The sequence below is a fragment of the Caretta caretta genome, chromosome 18 (genome assembly GCF_965140235.1).
Source record: "Caretta caretta isolate rCarCar2 chromosome 18, rCarCar1.hap1, whole genome shotgun sequence".
Taxonomy (NCBI): domain Eukaryota; kingdom Metazoa; phylum Chordata; order Testudines; family Cheloniidae; genus Caretta; species Caretta caretta.
Window position 1 is genome coordinate 14,751,691 of NC_134223.1, and position 17,593 is coordinate 14,769,283.

At 49.0% G+C, this 17,593-nt stretch overlaps 1 protein-coding gene across 1 annotated transcript in view; it reads left to right on the plus strand.

Moving 5' to 3' along the window:
- Positions 1 to 8,684, plus strand: part of PLEKHN1 (pleckstrin homology domain containing N1) — a 42,364-nt gene extending 33,680 nt beyond the window's left edge. Inside the window, exons 11-16 of the mRNA XM_048825115.2 lie at positions 1,253 to 1,453; positions 2,058 to 2,321; positions 3,260 to 3,412; positions 4,225 to 4,437; positions 5,870 to 5,918; positions 6,547 to 8,684. Of these exons, the coding sequence (XP_048681072.2) occupies positions 1,253 to 1,453; positions 2,058 to 2,321; positions 3,260 to 3,412; positions 4,225 to 4,437; positions 5,870 to 5,918; positions 6,547 to 6,722 (1,056 nt within the window). The 3' untranslated portion in view covers positions 6,723 to 8,684. The remainder of the gene's footprint in view (positions 1 to 1,252; positions 1,454 to 2,057; positions 2,322 to 3,259; positions 3,413 to 4,224; positions 4,438 to 5,869; positions 5,919 to 6,546) is intronic.
- The last annotated feature ends 8,909 nt before the right edge of the window (positions 8,685 to 17,593 follow it).

The following is a 17,593-nucleotide window of genomic DNA, read 5'->3' on the forward strand; positions in this document are numbered from 1 at the left end:
CCTGGCAATCAGTGCGTGTCCTCAAGGACTCCCAGCTGTCGTATCTCCAGTCACATGAGACTGCCCTGACACACAAGACTGCTTTGAGTCCCACCTTGAAAGGCACTAACGAAAGTCTTTGATCATTTTAGATTATATTTAGAGCCCTATAAAAAGCAGATTCCCGGCCATAGATTATGAATCTGTTGTGCAATTTTAATGATGCATTGGTATAATGACAATAATGGTGGCTTACAAAGGTGGCAGCCAGTGCTTAACTTGTAATGGAAGAGGTGCTGGGACTCACGCAATTTTTCTGCTTTCATAAATGAAGCAGCAAGCCCCGAGGTGCTAGGGCTATGAACTGCCAAGCCTAGAGATGCCGGGGCTCACTCCGGGCACAAATTAAGCGCTGGTGACACACCTCTCCACCCTCATCCCCAGCTCATCCTGTTCCATTTGCAGCGGAAATGAGTTCAGGGCTTGGGAATTAGCGGAGGACATTTTCCCCCTGCTGAGCGTCTCGTCATTTAAACCTCAGCCTGCTCGTTTCTTAAAGACGGAGAGTTAGTTCATCTGAGCTGCATCTGCACTGATATGCCCAAATCAGCATTAGGGCAGCAGCTGCCAGCAGAAATATATGAAGGGGAGATGGGGCTTAGATGTCAAAGGAGTCTCATTAGAAATTACAAGGATGGAGTAAAGGTCAGTGAAGGCCCTTTGATTCACTCTGACTCTCATCACCCCACCCCCTGAGACAGTCCCATCCGCAGCCTTTCCTCTCCCCACTCCCCAGAGCAGTCTTTCACCGAATAGCCCAGCATGGCAGTGAGCAAAATTGTTTCCCATCTGACGACTGGCCAGTGTCCAATGTGCAGTGAGTTGATGGGTTTCACTCCAGTTCCCGAGGGTGACGTGTCCCCGCCGCACAAACCACCATCGCAGCTGGCCCCCGTATAGCACCCTGGTTCGCAGTTCATGGGCACTTAACTCCCCTCCCACACCTGGTGGGCAGCGCCTCCCTCTCAGGCTGCCAGCGGAGTTTGCCATGGCCCTGGTCTGTGCCTAGTGAGGGGACTCTGGGCTGTCAGGCCAGCACCAAATTCACAAAGACATTAAAAGCGCAGCCAACACTAACGTGGCATTGCCCATGGATCTGAGGGCGAGCTGACCACTGGGGGTCTCTGTCAGAGCCTGGGGGATGTTGTGGGGAATGGATGAGCCTGAATCTACCAATGAGCGGTATTGGTATTTTTAACCATGCCCAATGTAGTTCCCAGGCAGCGGGAGAGGCTCACTCACCTCCGATGGGCGGACAAACTCCTGGACGTCACGAGGGAAACTTACCACCTCAACCCACCACTCCCAGCACAGTGGCTCCATCCCTGACCAGCAATCATTTGTTCTGATGCCTGAAGGCAGAGTGACCGTGACCGAAGACCCGCTGTCCCCCGGCTATGCCCAGCCTGTCCATGTAAGTGAGGTCTCCAGGGAGCCTGAGGCATACATAGGGAACCAGTTTTGACGTTGGGGAGGAATGGGTGTGTTCAACAGAAGCGGGGTTGCGCCGCTGGCCAGTAAAGCTGAATGAAAGCTACTTATTGATGCACTGGCCTGACAAGTAATTTAAATGCAATTAACCAGATGGAATAGGGGCCACTGGCTTAATTTGGTTAAACGAGAGTTTAGATCAGCAAGGGAATTTCCAAAGCAGTTGCGGGGATTGGACCTTGTTTCAGATCAGTATCCTCATTAATATTACACTAGAAGTCTGTATTAAATCCACACCAAAAAGCTATGTTCAAAGAATGGTGAGGATACAATGGGAAGGCACTGAAAGGTCAGAGAATCTCCAAGTTAAGATTACCGCACACCCTTAACTCTGCCCCTTTGCCTCTAGGAACTAAAATTCGTCCTTTAATTGCACAGTCACCTGATAGTTCACGTTCACTGTAACACGAGCATGTGTGTATTCTGGTAGGTGTGTGCCTAATCACGTCTGTGTGCCTGTGGGTGACGTGTGTCCGGACTCTCCCTGTTAGGACAGCTGGTCCACAGCATTTGTTGTCTTGTTTCAGTGCCTGGCAAACCCCAGCTGGCCAAGTACCGGGATCCCCAAACCAGAACTGAAGAGGGGCGGCAGCGCTCGCAAGTCCAAAGGCAAATGTGGACCTGCCCAGCAGCCGCAGCCCAGCAGCCAGGACTCGGAAAGGACTGTGTTTAGCCTCATTCCCGGAAACCCCAACCGGGAGCTGCTGTCGCCAGTGTACAATGATCCCTACTCTCCACGGAGCTCCCAGCAGAACCCAGGGGTCCCCCCGCTGCATCTGGACTCGAACAACGTAAGGGCTTCTCATCTCACTGGGATGCAGATGACGTGGCGGAGGCCTTTCTGCTCCAACGCCAGCACGCTCGTGGTGGGGAGGGGAGGGGACTAGATGGACCCAAGGGATTTGGTCACCTGCCGACAGAGGCATCCATATTTCTCTCCATGCTCCTGCCCTACATTCTGCCTCACTTCCCTTAAAGGGCAACTCACAGGAACTTACTTCCACAATAGCAGGTGTTTTGGGGGCAGGAGTGAGAAACAGGATGGGCTCATCTCTGCTTTGGATGGAGTGAGGGCTCATTAACCCCTCACTTGCTCCTGGTCCCTGAGCCTGAAGGCTGTGTGAGTGCTGCTCTGATTGGAGCTCTGCTGGTAAAGAGGGGTTTACATGGTGAAGGGGGCATTATTGTGGCACAGGACAGGGCATCTCCTCTTTCTGAGCCTTTCCTAGATAAATCTGGTCTCTAGAAGATCAGAGAGGCAGGACCAGCTTTAAGTGTAAGCAAGGCAATTAGCCACTGCCCTCCGTGCAGGCTCTGTAGCTAACTGGCTGGTTCTAGCTCCAGTTACAGATAGGAAAGCACGGATGTAACCTTTTCTTGCAGCTTAGGGCTCTGTACATTGTGAAGGTGGTCTTGGGAAGAGGCCAGCGGTATGTTCTGCACTGCCTTAGTGCCTGTGGTCATATCTGTTTCCATCAAGCCGTACCAAGGATAATAGCCTACTACTGGTTCACAAGCAAAGGAGTTACCCCGTTAACTCCAGTGGTTGCTGTTGATGCTGAGTTCAGTCCCCAGTGATGCACAGGTCTAGAGCCAGAACTCCGTGATTCCATTACTTAGGACTGCGTTGCTTTTGGAGTTAGAATTTCAGGGGAATCCCACCCCACGGCCCTGAATGAATCAGTGTGTCTGCGAGACCTGGCGTTAACTTTTTGACTCTTCCTTTCAGCGGAATCAATGGAGCTTGGGGGAAAGTCAGACTCTGGCAGCTCCCAGCTCTCTGGAGAAATCAGCCCCGCCCCGCTCTCCCGTGTACGCTGACCCCTACACGCCAACCCCCACCTCTGGGGGCAAGGTTGCAGACTCAGACTTCCTGGAAGAGGTACTATATGTATGTGACCGTGGGGCTGCCCAGGGCAAGAGGAGTCACATCCTTCGCTTAGTACGCAGAGCTTTGGCAGCATGTGACCCCAACAGAGCCGTGCCAGGCACTGCGAGGTTTTTTCCTGGGCGAGTGTTCCACAGGTCTGGAAGTCTGGTGCCTGTCCTCTTTGGTGACCAGCAAAGCTCTCTGCCTGTTGGCTCTGGACTGAAGCAGTGAGGAGCTGGTTTCCTCTGTCTGGATCAGGGTGCCAAGTGACCCAGAGATGAGCAAAAATGCACCAAGACTGGGGTGGGGGGAGGCGGTGAGCTTTGGTTTCCCCAAACCAGGGTGATTCAGATATAGGGACCGCTATCTCCAAACCCCTGAGTTTCAGCAGTGTTGTGCGGGGATGTATAGATGAATCAGTGAGCTCATCTCTCATAAGCTGCTGCCATTTCTGCACCATCTTGCTGATAAATGGCGGCTCCCTTTCATCTCCCCTTTTCAGAGCCCTGAGCTGCCCTTCAGTCTCCCCCCCGGCCTTGTGATGTGGCACAGTGTCCCATCTCCCCATCCTCGTGCCTGGCCAGGATTCCCTCTGGAGTTCCTCGCCATTGCTCGGGGGCATGGCTGAGTGGCATGAGGCTATTCTCTCTCCCTCATCGAGGGCTGCGTGAGAACTCGGTGGAATTTAAAGTTTAGACCCTGAACCTCTTTTTGTGGCTCTGGTATTTTATTGAGACATCGGGGTAGGTGGAGGTGGGGGGCAGTCAGAGAAGGCCCCTATCCAGGGACGGCAGTTACCAAATTGGGATTTGTTCTCGTCTAAGTTCTTAAGATGTCATGGTCAGACTGGCTCAGAGCAGCTGAACAGCTATGCAGAAATCCCAGGGGCCCATCACCCTCCGCTGCAGAAGAAGACCTCCCACCCGTTGCCCAGCAGCCACAGTAGAGAGCCACCGGCAGCGCAGAGATACAGCATCCCTGGCACCTCGTGTCACTTCCCGCTGGCACCTCCCTCCGATGTTTCCTGTTTTACAAACGTGAGTGCCAAGATGGAGAGCCTCTGATGGCGCCTTTGGGTTGCTCCCACTGCCGCCAGACATGTTTGTGCCCTCAGGGCCCAGATTTTGATGCTAGGCATGTCTGGGCACCCCTTCATTTCTAAAGGGCATTCCTCTGACCACGGAGCAGGGCTGGCGGGAGGTGAAAACATCTGTCAGAGACTGTGCAGCATCGTCCTGTGGTGACCTTGCGTTGCACCAGGAGGAGACAAATGTCTTGATGCTGAGATGGTACCTTGACGTGGCCAGTGGTAACAACAGCATCCCTGGTGGTACATGCCAGAGTAGGTCAAGAAGTAGGCTACTGCCCAGATCCAGACTGGGGCGTTATGTAAAATAAGAGTGGGTTTGCTCCTCCTGCCCCACTGTGGCTTAGAGTCTGCAGGAGTGTTGGGTGTGATTTCAGTCCACGGCATGGGGAAAGGGATGTGCAACTCTGGTTACTTTATTAATAAGGAGTCATATCCCAAGGTCCTTATTTATGTCTGTCTTAGGCGTTTATAGCCCCCAGTTATCGTAGTATCCGAGCGCCTTACAATCTATAATGGATTTCTCCTCACCACAGTCCTGTGAGGTAGGGAAGTATTATCCTCATTTTACAAAAGGGAAACTGAGGCAAAGAGAGGCTAAATGACTTGGCCACAGTCACGGGGGAAGTCTGTTCCAGAGCAGTGACTTGAATCCAGGTTGAGCTAGGTTAGTACCCTAACCACTGGACCATTCTCCTCTATATTGTAAGCTTTCCTGTAGTTATCATCCCTACAGAGCCTGAGCCCGTTAGCACACATATCCCCACAGGTCCCCACGCAATAGGGTCAGTATCATTATCCCCAGTCTATAGATGGGGCACAGAGAGAGAGAGAACAGAAGTTCTGAATAGCCACTATTTTTAGTTGAAGTCAATGGGAGCTATGGATACTCAGCAACTCTGAAAACCAGCCCCTAAGGGACTTGACCAAGATCACCCAGGGATTCTGTTGCAGAGCTGGGAGTTGAATGCAGATTGCTGAGTCCCAGCTGGGGGACTTAGCCACGAAGCCAGCCTTCTGCAGCATCCTTGCTCCCACAGGCTGCAGGGGGCTGAAGATGCAGCTCCTTGTCCAGGGGACATCTACTGCCCTCGAGAAGCCCATTTTCCCAGCCCAGGTGTGATGCATGCCCAAGAGCAACCTCTCTGAGTGACTAAGAAAGGATGTGGACGGGGTCCAGCTGGACCTGCCCATTATGCCAGAAAGATGATGGTTACAATGCAGCGGTGTAAAGTATTTGACCCTCAGGGATATAACCGGGGTGCATCCTGGAGGATTTGGAGGTGGGAAGCTAGAGAGCTGCGATTCCTTGGTGAGAAAGATCCCGGCATTGACATCCCAAGTGCTAAGAGACACCCCTTGTCACTATTTCTTTCCTCTAGATCCCCTCCATGAGGGAAGAATTTCTGGGCTCCTCACTGCAGTCCTCAGGTGAGTCTCCCAGGAGACAGAGAGAACCACTGACTGGTTCCAGTACAGTGCAACACCAGCACTAGATTTCTGCCTCTCGTCTAACAGGGCCCAGCCCAGCTGTATCTCGGCACTTTCTAAATCTGCCAGCAGCTGCTGTGTGTTCTGCCACCCAGGCTGCATGGTTGGTGTCTGCCATCTTCGGCTAGTGACAGAAAAGGCCCCTTTGCTGTCCCTGGGCTCCATCTCTCTGGCTTACGCTGGGGTTTGCATTTGACACAGGGCTTTTGCTAGATCCATTGCTTCCCAGTGGCTTCTCAGTGGCCACGTGACAAAGAAAAACAACCCGCCCTCAGTCGTGGCTGGCCTGCACTCTCTGTAGGAGTCTCAGCAGCGAGACCAAGAACTGTAGGGATAGAGCTCTCCCCAGGAGCTGGGCCATCTGGGGCTGGGGCAGGGCGGTATGGGCCAAGCATGCTTTGCTGATCCTTCTCTTGGATCTGCTCTCTGAGAGCTTCAGCTGCCAGTTCTCTCACTGCAGCCCCTTACCCTGTTGCATATTTTTGGAAGAGACTTATAATAGCATAGAAATCCTGGAGCAATCAATGTAAACTGCTTTGCTGGTCTCTCTTTCTCCTCTGATTTGCAGAGGGAAGCGCTGGTGTTCACAACCTGCCCGGGAGTGGCCACCTGCGGCACGACTCTGCCTATCACGACTACGCAGAACTCCAAAGCTTCCACAGCGACTTCAGTTACGACAACCTCTGGGAGGCTGAGGAGCAGCAGGCCAAGCCCTTCTGCTGCCAGCAGGTTTATCATGTGTGAGGGCAGGAAGTCCAAGCAGTGCTCATTAAAACTCCCGGGCCTGCCCCACCCTGACCACCCTGCTCTCAGCCATGCCTTTTAGCTGTGAAGCGTGTAAGGTGGGTATCGAATGAGCGGGGGGAAGGATCCCTACAGTGACTGGGTCTCCTGTGTGAGCTGAGCTCTGGCTCCGGCAGGTTTTCATCATGTTGGAACTCTTCCACCAAATCTTAATACGATGCCCACGAGCACGAACAAGATGCTACGAACCCTAATGAAAAATGAAGTCCCTCCCCACCCCCCAACATTTCGACAGTCCTAGGGGGATCTTGGATGCTAGGCACTCTACAGAAACCCACTGCCCCGGCTGTGTAGGGAACTGGATTTCGTGAATAGCCGTTGTTCCATGCAGTAGAAAAGAAGCCTAGCTACTAATCACGCTCCCTTCAGCTAACAGGACATTGTGTGTCTGGGAAGGCCGGTGACTCAGAGGGGATAGAAGAGGAGAAACCGGTCATTGGATGGGTTAGCTTGTGTGTTCAGTATTAAAGAGCTATGCATTGGGAGACCTGGTCGCTTTCCTTTTCAATGGAGCTGCTTAGTTGGCGACATCAAGGATACCTTTAAACCTTGAGTTCTGTTGATTAGTCAGACCTTTGCCCACTAAGCCTCAAGCCTGTGAAGACCTGTGAACATTCACGATCACCTAAAGTCTGCCGCGTGGGTAAGAACTGCACTCGGCCCATTGACTCAGTGCAAAAGTCAGGGCTGGCAATGGAGATAGGGTAGACAGAAATCCTGGCCTGATGCACAGGCCCTGCTCAAGCTAACACAGGAGGGTCATGTAGGGTCCACCTCTGTCTCTGGACCCCGCTCAGTCTTCCCTGCCAGTGATGGCTCAGAGACTGTGGTGATGGGTGCCAATGAAAGAATCTGCATAGCTTGGCCAGCATTGAGAAAGAGACGAAGAGGAAATCTGTTACCTGTGAAGTGCTCCAAAGGGCATGTGTTTTCAAAAGAGTTCTCCAGGTGAGGATACCCCTGGATCCCTCCATGAGACTTTTTCTTTTCTCTCCCATTCAGACCTCTCCAAGTTTACTGAACTCAATCTAAACTCTGCCTCTTGTTTGTCTGGGTGGGGGTTGGCAGGAAATCATCATTAAGCAAAACTCCTGCATGATCCTCTGAACGGTCCAGTAATCTAAGGAACGCTGGTGACCTGAGCTCCCCTCCAGGGCCCTTAGGGGAAGGCAGAAGACCACTGCACAAAAACCATCAGTCCTGAGGGGACAGTGTCTGAGCTTTATCATTTTCCAGCCGCTTCAGCCGGATCCTTCAGCACATACAGGGTCAACAGCAAGCCAAGGTGCTTTACCCTATGCTCCAAATTCTAACCTGCATTCCCCAAGCAATCTGTAGAACGAAGCATATTAAGGAAATCTTTTTCTTTCATCAGTAGAAGTGAAACAAGCCACTAGACTGTTGTACTTGAAACTTTTTTAGAAGGTAATGAGCAAAGTTTACACGTAGGTTTTGAGTGGAATATTTGTATTTAATGTGTAAATGTGGGTGAGTTAAAAACCTATTTAATTTTGTAGCTATGGACTATGAACAATACTGTGAGACTCTCAGCTCCCAACACATCTGTGCTGTGTGGGATGGTTGGGTCTTCTAGCTGTTTTTGTTTTGTTTCAGGTTTACTTTCATATTGGGAGGGTTTATATATAATAACACTGAGAGGAGCTATTTATTATGAACAGAATTGCACTGGGGAATGTCAGAGGCACATAGTTTTCTGGGATGCAGCCGGGCTCACTGAACGTTGCTGTGTTCACTGAAACCAAAGACCTTTTTCAAGATCTAGATTTTTATATCTATAATAGCAGAGATTGCAATGTTTCAAAATAATTTACTGTAAAGTACTCTGGTCAATTTCTGCAAGCCTGTACAATTCTAATAATAATACACACACGTTCTTCAGAACTGAGTCTCTGTTTGTCCTCACCTGGTTTAACTGAGGGATTGGTGGTTTTCCTCTGTGTTGCTGTCCTTCCTTCCAGCACCTGAAGGACAAAATAACTTTTCCCCATCCCCCAAGTCTTTGAGGCACTAACTGGAGGAAAAATTTTCAGGCTGCCGACAGCCTGTGCTGCTCACTTTAGATCAGTCATGTGCAAACACCTTATCTAGGAACAAATTCCCTAGTGTGTTTTTCAGGAGATGGGATTCGTGCCAGAGGCTGGAGCTCCAGAGTTTACAGACTCTGTTTTGTCCTGCTGTCTTTGACTGATCCTTGCAAAGCACCTTTCCAGCCGAAAGATTCCAAATAATTAAAATTGCTCAACAGATTTTACTGACTGGGATCGGTTTGCCTGCCTGCGAAGTTTATCAGTTATGCTGGCTGCAGTCCAGTAATACAGGAAACTTGCATAGGGCCAGCACGAGCTGAAGTAGATCGTAAGTGATGCATAAACCTTTAGCTGGACATTTGCCCAGGAGTGGATTTCACTCAAGAGGCACCTTCTCTTGCTCTCTTGTTTCTCAGTCTTTCAAACTAATCTAGCATTCTACAGCAGCTGTGACCATACCATCTAACTAACTTTTCCAGGGTGGGAAGGGGAAGGAAATCAGTTAAGGCATTCTGGGTGGAAGCTTTGAGTGGAAATAAAGTTCCAGGCCCATTGGGTGAGTGGATTGAAGGACAGACCCAGATCTTCCAAGGTAGAATCAGTGGGAGTTAGGCATCTAAATGCCTTTGAGGATCTGGATGTCCCTCCGGGCTTATTTGTCCCTCCAGGTTGGGAACAGTAGGTCAGGCCATGGGTTTGTCTCTGAAGTCCAGCTCAGTGCTGTAAGGAGGAGCTGGGACAGTGTCTGCACTGGAAGATTTAAACACTTGAACTCAGGGGCAGCATTTAGGCCCAGCTTTTTAAAGCTATTTAGGCTCTGTTGTGCTCGACTGTCGATGGAATTTAGGCACCTGACTGCCCACTTTGCTTTTGAAAACGAGACTTACATTCCTAATGCAATTAAGCATTGTGACGCTGAGCACAGGAACACCTAAAGAGCTTTAAAAAGCTGGGCCTTAGTTACTACAGACCTGGGTACTGTAGAAAATGCCTGTCAAAGAGAGAGATTTGATGGCGGTGAAAATCTAGTGTATTTATCCCTGTAAGAAAAGATTCCACCAAACTGCATTGTGCAGCCTGCTGATTGTTGGGGGATTAGGAGTTATCACCCTGTCACTGAAATACAGCCATCTCTGGGGTGGAACCTGGCAATCCTGAAATGGCACACAGTAACGTAGCACAGCCGTTCAGGATAGAAAATGAAGCCTACCTTATCCAGAAGCAAGTACAGACAGGATAGCGTGAGGCAGACCGTAACAACTGTGATATCTTGGCCATATTCCATGCTGGGTAATCTTGCATAAAACTGCCATGGGGCTCTAATGACCACAGTGCCAGGGCTTTAATCAGATGTCTTGTCTGAAAGACAAAACCTCGGACCCCGTTGCCCCTTCATGTAATTCTGGGCTGTTAGTTCAGTGCTAGCAATGGGAATAGTGCCAGCTATTGGGGAGAGAGAGCCCTCATCCCTGAACATCATCGTTTAATTGATCTCTAAGACCTGGGCTACAGACGGTTTTTGTCCTGGTAGAACTAAGCTGGTTAGGCGGGGTGCCTTTGCCTCATAATCCAACGAGTTTATAATGGTACGGACCCGACTGTGGATGCAGTTCTACTGGTATAGCGTATTCCCTTTTCCATAGAGGAATATGCCACTTTTATACTGATGTCACTGCATCTGACTCCACACCTTGGGGGAGCAGGGGGAGGGGATTGTACCACTTAAGCTAAGCCAGTATTATTGAAGTGGTAGCACTCTTGTGGGTGGACGAGCCCTAAAATGGTCCCCAGTCAGCACCCCAAAATAGTGGGTAAACTCAGATCCCAATCCAAGCTTCACAGCACCGGCCCGTTTCTGCTACGTCACTGATACCATTTCCTGCGGCCCCTAAGATTTTTCCTGGGAGCTACCGACCCTGCTTAGCTTGATTAGCTAAGCTTGATTAATAGCTGTTGCTATTGCAGACAGCAGTGGTATATTTTCAAGCTCTACCTTCTCCCCCTCTCTTGTGATCGAAAACCCACCTCTCTCTCTGACGTGCTTTTCAGCCGGTCCAAGGTTTATAAATAGAGAGTTTAAGGAAAGTAACACTAGCTATCGCAATGCTATCAATGCCATGTCACTGGCCAGCCCCATCTTATGCTCTTGCTTCTGCCCCCTGATTGGCTGATTCTGAAATCCACTCAGTGTCCATCAGGGCTGCGTAAGAGTGGACGTTTGCACGGGGATATGTGGCGTGTTCTCTTTCCGCCGATGTTCTTGTGAACATGTTGCTCGCACGAATGCTCGTGAAAGGGAGTTGTGAATGCTCTCAGAATTCATGTGTGCCTTTAACTGAACGAACGTTCAGCAGTTCTTTTTGTCAGGGCTCTGCTGACCGACGAACCATGCAGAAATAAATTACCTTCCTTGGAGAACGTGGGAGAGCATTTTGTTTCCCTCTCCGCTGTGTGAGAGGTGAAGAGAGATCTTTCAGAGCTACTGTATTTTATGTACAGAGGAGGGAGCATCATCTGGTATTTATGGGGACTAGGAATTCAAGAATCCTAGGTTTGCTTCTGGTTCAGCCACTGACTCCCTTTGTGACCTTAGGCCATCCGTGCAACATTTTGTACCTCAATTTCTTCACCTGTAAAATGGGGACCTGTCCTCCTATGGGCCTGGGGGGATTAATTCATATTGGTAACAGGCTTTAAGATCCTTGGCGAATGGAAGTTTCTCTAAGTGCAGAGCATAACTGCAGGGCTCTCAGAAGCCTGAGGTGTTGCTCTCCTACTAAAGTCCTACCCTGCCTCTACGCCGTGCAGAACTTTCCCTTTGCTGTGAAGAATACTAAAGCCCCCCACGGCCCTTGGGCCAGAGGAGTAGGCTGTGCCAGGTGTGGATGGGACAGGAAGTTGCTTTCCCTGAAGACTCAGTCTGAGTGGTGGGGAGCAGGGCCAAGAACTGGGGCCTGGCCTCATTCCCATGCCATTCAGAGACCAGGGAGAAGAAAGGACAGAACAGGGCTGCTGCATCATTGCAGAAGAGCCCATTAAGCCAGGGGTCTTTCCCCTTCGCTTCGACCAAGGCTGTGGCTGCGGGGACTAAATCCACTTTCCCTTTCCCCCCACCAAAGCCCAGGGCTGTCTCTCATCCAGTCCCCTGAGGGCTTTAAGGTGAAGATCCATTCACCTCCTCCCAGAGTGGGATGGAGTGACCCCTCTGGGTATCATTTAGTTGGTATGGCGCCCTGGGCATGGAAGGAGCTAGGGAAATATCCCAGGTCTGTTAGTCTGAGCTGCCTTTCAGTTGCCGAGCTGTTTAAAGTAAAAACCCGCCAGCCGTCATTTCTGTAGGACACAAGCAGGGTTCTCTGCCAGCTCACTAGCAAATGCCATTCATAGAGCTGGCTTGAAATCATTTGACAGCTATCGCTTTCCAATCCCTTCGAAGCCCCGGTGGTCCAGGCAAATGCCTTGGAAAGCGACTGAGCAGAAATTTCCACTGGAACCTACGCTCTGGTTTTGTTATGGTCAGATGAATCATTAGTGGGGTTATTGCTTGAACTACATCTCGCTGGCCGGCCTGTTGTTATATTGGTTGCTGTAGAAGAGAGAAATTTGGGATCTATTCCTATCCAGCAGCTTAAGTGTTACATTGTATAACAGGGCCCTTTTGAATAAGGCTGCTCCGGAAGGCCGCTGAACTGAGGAGGAAATTATTCAGAGTGCACCTGTTTGACTTTTTCATTTGCTTGGCAAGATGCGGTGTCAGATGGGGAGCTGCATGCTAGGTTAGGATGTGGTGTACGGTAGCATGTCTCCCACCTGGCATTTCCAGACTTCAGCAAAGCCACTTTCTTTGGCAAAGTGAAACAGAAATGACCTTTTCAGTGGGTCCAAGTCTTGATTTTTCTATTGTGGTGGTCCCTGCTTTTGCAAAAGATGGTCATTTCTGTCTCCTTGTTGTAGGGCAGGACATTGGCTCGTGGCCCTGTCAGTGGTACGGGAGGGAGGAGACTACAGAGCGTAAAAGGTCATTGCATAAACTGAGCAGGAAAATTACAGGCATGTCAAGGCTGGTTTTCCCTCTAGGATACTGGAGAGGTTGCTGATCTTTCAAGTCCGGCCCCAACTCCCAGAGCTTATCCCCTGATACTGGCTGTGGTTTCTGATACTTTGATTTCTGCACTGTAACGCCATTCATTTCCCATTGCTCTGCAGCAGGGTAGAAGGCATTTATCTTCTTGTTATTCACTTCACCCTCTTGTATTCTACAGAAGGGTGAAAAGGAGCCACAAAGCATGTAAACCCAGCCCAGTGTGATCACATCTTGATTATCTGGCATTTTCTACAGCTGCAGTTCTCAACCAGGGGTCCAGGGCCCCTGGGGGGCCACGAGCAGGTTTCAGGGGGGTCCGCCAAGTAGGGCTGGCATTAGACTCACTAGGGCCCAGGGTAGAAAGCTGAAGCCCCACCATGCAGGGCTGAAGCCTGGCACCCTGAGCCTCGCCACCTGGGGCTGAAGCCAAAGCCTGAGCAACTTAGCTTTTCAGGGCCCCCCTGTGGTGTGGGCCCCTGGGCAATTGTCCTGCTTGCTACCCCTTAACTCCGGCCCTGGCTTTTATAGGCAGAGAAACCGTTGTTGTGGCACAAGTGGGCTGTGGAGTTTTTATAGCATGTTGGGGGGGAGGACACGGCTCAGAAAGAAAACGGTTAAGAACCCCTGTTCTACAGCAAAGCTCTCAAAGTGCTTTCTGCATTTAGGCCCAGGTCTTCATTGAAACCAGTGGGAGTTAGGCCTTACGGCTCAGATCCGTAAAGGTGTTTAGGTACCTGATTCAAAGGCCACTAATTCATAGAATTTCTGACCATTGAATTTTACACTGAGCAGAATTTCCCTGAGTAATTCCTGCATTGAGCCCATATCTTGTGATTTGGCCCCAGCTTATTGTTTTAGGAAGCCCTCCAATTTGGATTTGAAGATTTCATGTAATAGAAAAAACCCTCACCACCTCCCTGTTTCAATGGTAAATTACCCTCCCTGTTAAAAATGTGAACCTCTATGAACAGCTTGGATTGAAAGTCTCCCATTGACTACAGTTGCGTTTGATTCTGGCCCATAAAGAGCTGGTGACCATGTTAGCTACCACAGGAATATTGTTACTTCTGGGGTAAAAACCCAGGAAGTGTTGAATGGCTCTCAACAGCTTACACTGTTTTAGAACTGGGGGAATAAAAAAGGGCCATCGCCAGTTAAAATGGCAGGATATAACGAGCTGGCCAAATTACAGGCTGGGCCAGCAATCCTGGTCGTGCAAAAAAACCAACAACCCTGCACATACATCCGCTGAGTAAATGCCTGATCCTCACGGTGTAACCCTTGTCCTTCTTCCCTCCAGCCCCACCCTGTTGTTTGTAACCCCCACTCATTGTGTTACATGTAATTCTGCAGGGCAGGGAAGGTGCTGTTCTGTTTGTTCTGGAAAGAGCTTAGCGTGCTTTGGATCACCATGATTGAGACTTTCAAGACTGACTAGGGGACTTAGACACAACTCCTATTCATTTCAGTGGCGTCCTGGGGTTGAATCACCTAGGTTGGCTTTCATAGATTCTAAGGCCAGAAGGGACCATTGTGATTGTCTAGACTGCCCTCCTGCAGACCCCAGGCCGGAGAACTGCCCCACAATAATCCCTAGAGCAGAGTTTTTGGAAAAACATCCCATCTGGATTGAAAAATGGTCAGTGACGGAGCATCCACCACAGCCTTGGGTAAATGGTTCCAGTGGTTATTGACTCTCACGGTTAAAAATTGACACCTTATTTCCAGTCTGAATTTGTCTCACTTCCACTGCCAGCCATTGGATCATATTGCAATAGGACCACAGAGTGACGAACACCTCGGGAATGGAGGTTTTTCATAACTCTGAAATGTTCGTAACGCTGAACAAAACATTCTGGTTCTTTCAAAAGTTTGCAACTGAACGTTGACTTAATACAGCTGTGAAACGTTACTATGCCGAAGGAAAATGCTGCTTATAACCACCTTAATGTAAACGAAACAAGCACAGACGCAGGTTTCTTATAGTGCCAAATCTTTGTTTTAAATTTTCCCTTTTTTTTTTCGTAGTTTACGTTTAACCCACTACTGGGTTGCACTGTGTTTGCTTTCTTTTTTTCGTCTCTGCTGCCTGATTGCATACTTCCGGTTCCAAATGAGGTGTGTGGTTGACCGGTCAGTTCGTAACTCTGGTGTTTGTAACTCTGAGGTTCTGCTGTATATCTTTCTCTGACAGACTGAAGAGCCCATAATTAAACGTTTATTCCCCATGTAAATACTTATAGACTGTAATCTAGTCACCCCTTCTCTTTGGTAAAATAACTAGATTGAACTCCTTGTAACTAGATTGAACTCCTTGCGTCTGTCACTATATGGCATGTTTTCTAATCCTCTAATCATTCTCATGGCTCTTCTCTGAATCTTCTCCAATTTATCAACCTCTGTCTTAGACTGAATAGCTTTGCAATCGGCACCAGCTCTCATTTTGATGATTTATTTTCTCAGGCTGAGCTTTACAAACAGGCAGGCGGCTGGTTTTACATCTCATCTGGAAGATTACTGCTTTTAACAGTATAGCTGCCCCTGCAGGGACTCTGGGTCCCTCGCTCAATGGGGATTCAGAGGAAAGAGTGTCCTCTAGTTATTCTACTTTCTGCAGAGCCTAATGTGATCATTTGCACCTGTGCAGAGGGGGTGGGAAATGCTGCCAAATCAAAAGTATTTGCACATGTGTAAATGATGATGCAAGGTTTGCAGAACCCAATCCCTAGAATTTTCCTCAGAGCACTCCCATCAGCGCCAGCCCAACAGTGCTCAGCTTAAGACTATTGACAGCACCATCATGTGAAGAGCAGAGAGCAATGTGGCGGGGGTTGGGAGCCGTGCAGAAGCCAAGCCCTTAGCTCTGGGGCAGGGAAGAGGGCAAATGGGTCATTCACTAGCAATGATTCAGCAAAAGCAAAAGGCCCCGCTGCGCACTGATGCCAAAGTTTTCCGATCTGGCCTCAGTTGATTGAGTTCACTCATTCATCACAAGGCCCCGAAACGGTGAATGGAACCAGCAGCATCCACATTGCAGACTCAATCCCGGCCACGGCTTAGTGTTATACCAATAAAATAAAAACCAGCAGGATCTTATTAAACGGGAAAAGGCAAAATGCCACATTTATTGTGAATACAGAAAGAATCATAGTAAGCAGTTAGTTATAGCTATAACATTCCATTCAGTTTCATATTTATTCACACATTCATTCATACACACACACACACACACAGGTTCTGTAAGGTTGTTATCATAGTTACTAGCCTTAGAGTTGCTCATGCCAAGCCACTGGCCAGGTGGCTTGGACATGAGGAGGGAGCAGGGCCTTGTCAGATGCTCATCTGATGCTCCTGGAAGTTGGTTCACAGAATCAGACCCCAAAGTTCTCACTTTCTGGAGTCTATTTTTATAGGAATTTCTTCCTATGCCAGTCTATGGGAATTGCTTCATCAAGCTGTTGCTGAATCAATCAGCAGATGGCACATTCCTGACGGCTTCATGCTGCCAGATGTTATCTTGTTCTTTGGCTCTCCCATTCTTGAGGCTGTTGGGTGGATTCCAGTCTGCCCTCTGGGGGTCCTCTGGTTATTTCCACTTGACGCCTCCTTCAGCCGATGGACACTGGATTCTTAGGCTGGCACCTCCCTGATCATTCAGTTATTATCCACACCAAGCATCCATCCACATACATGCTCTATCTCTATTTTAATCACAATTGTTAACAAAGCGAGATGAATACAACAAAAGGGCGGGGAGTCTCTGCTGTTTCTGTTGTTACAGAGTATTGCTTTGAGTCTCTCTCTGTGTAAGTAGTTGTTGTTACAAAGAATTGCTTTGAGAACAGACTCTGTCTTAAAATGTACTAACACAATTAGCAGCTTGCAATTTTCACACATAGAGGGAGAGAAACAGTACCAAAAACCAAGAGACCTCTTAATTAGTAATACCCTGGAATTTAAACTATGGGGAATCAAACTCATTTCTGAGTTTAATATAGAACTTCTTTAATATGATCCAACATTAGGACAGACCACAGCCATTGGAAGAAACACAGAGTAACCGAAAATCCTGCGCGGGTTGGAGGTTGGGTTAAGAACAACCAAACTCATATGGAAAAAATCAAAATCTTCCCTGCCAACCTTTTGCCCAGGTTTGGAACCCAACTTGGGCCAAAAGTTTATTGCATTCAGATTTCTGGCCAGGATCAAAAACATAGGTACCAGAAACCTCCCCTATTCTAGTGTGACCTCCTGCCCAGCTTTACAAACCTAAGCGGTTTGGAGAGTTCAGAGAAGCAGCCAGAGTTTAGGTGGTAGATTCAGACTAAAGCAGAATTCCCAACCTCTTGGAGATTTGCCCCACTTTAATAAGGTGATTGGTTGCACAATCATTAATTTATTTAATGCAGACATCTCAATGGTGCCTGCCAGTGGGAGCGCTGTACATGGCTCACTGAGTCTTGTTCTTGCCCCTGGGGTGGAAAGGAGAACATTGATTCCCTTCAGATTTTGGTGATTTGGTTAAAAAACAAACAAACAAAAAAAACGGGATAGTGAAAAGCCAAAGAGGAGCTGTTAGAGGTTAGTCTTGCATTAATGATGCCTTCTATACAGCCAGCAGCGCAAACTGCTAAGTCTCAAACACAGTGTTTTGGTTCTCCCTGCTCAGGCCCTCAAAC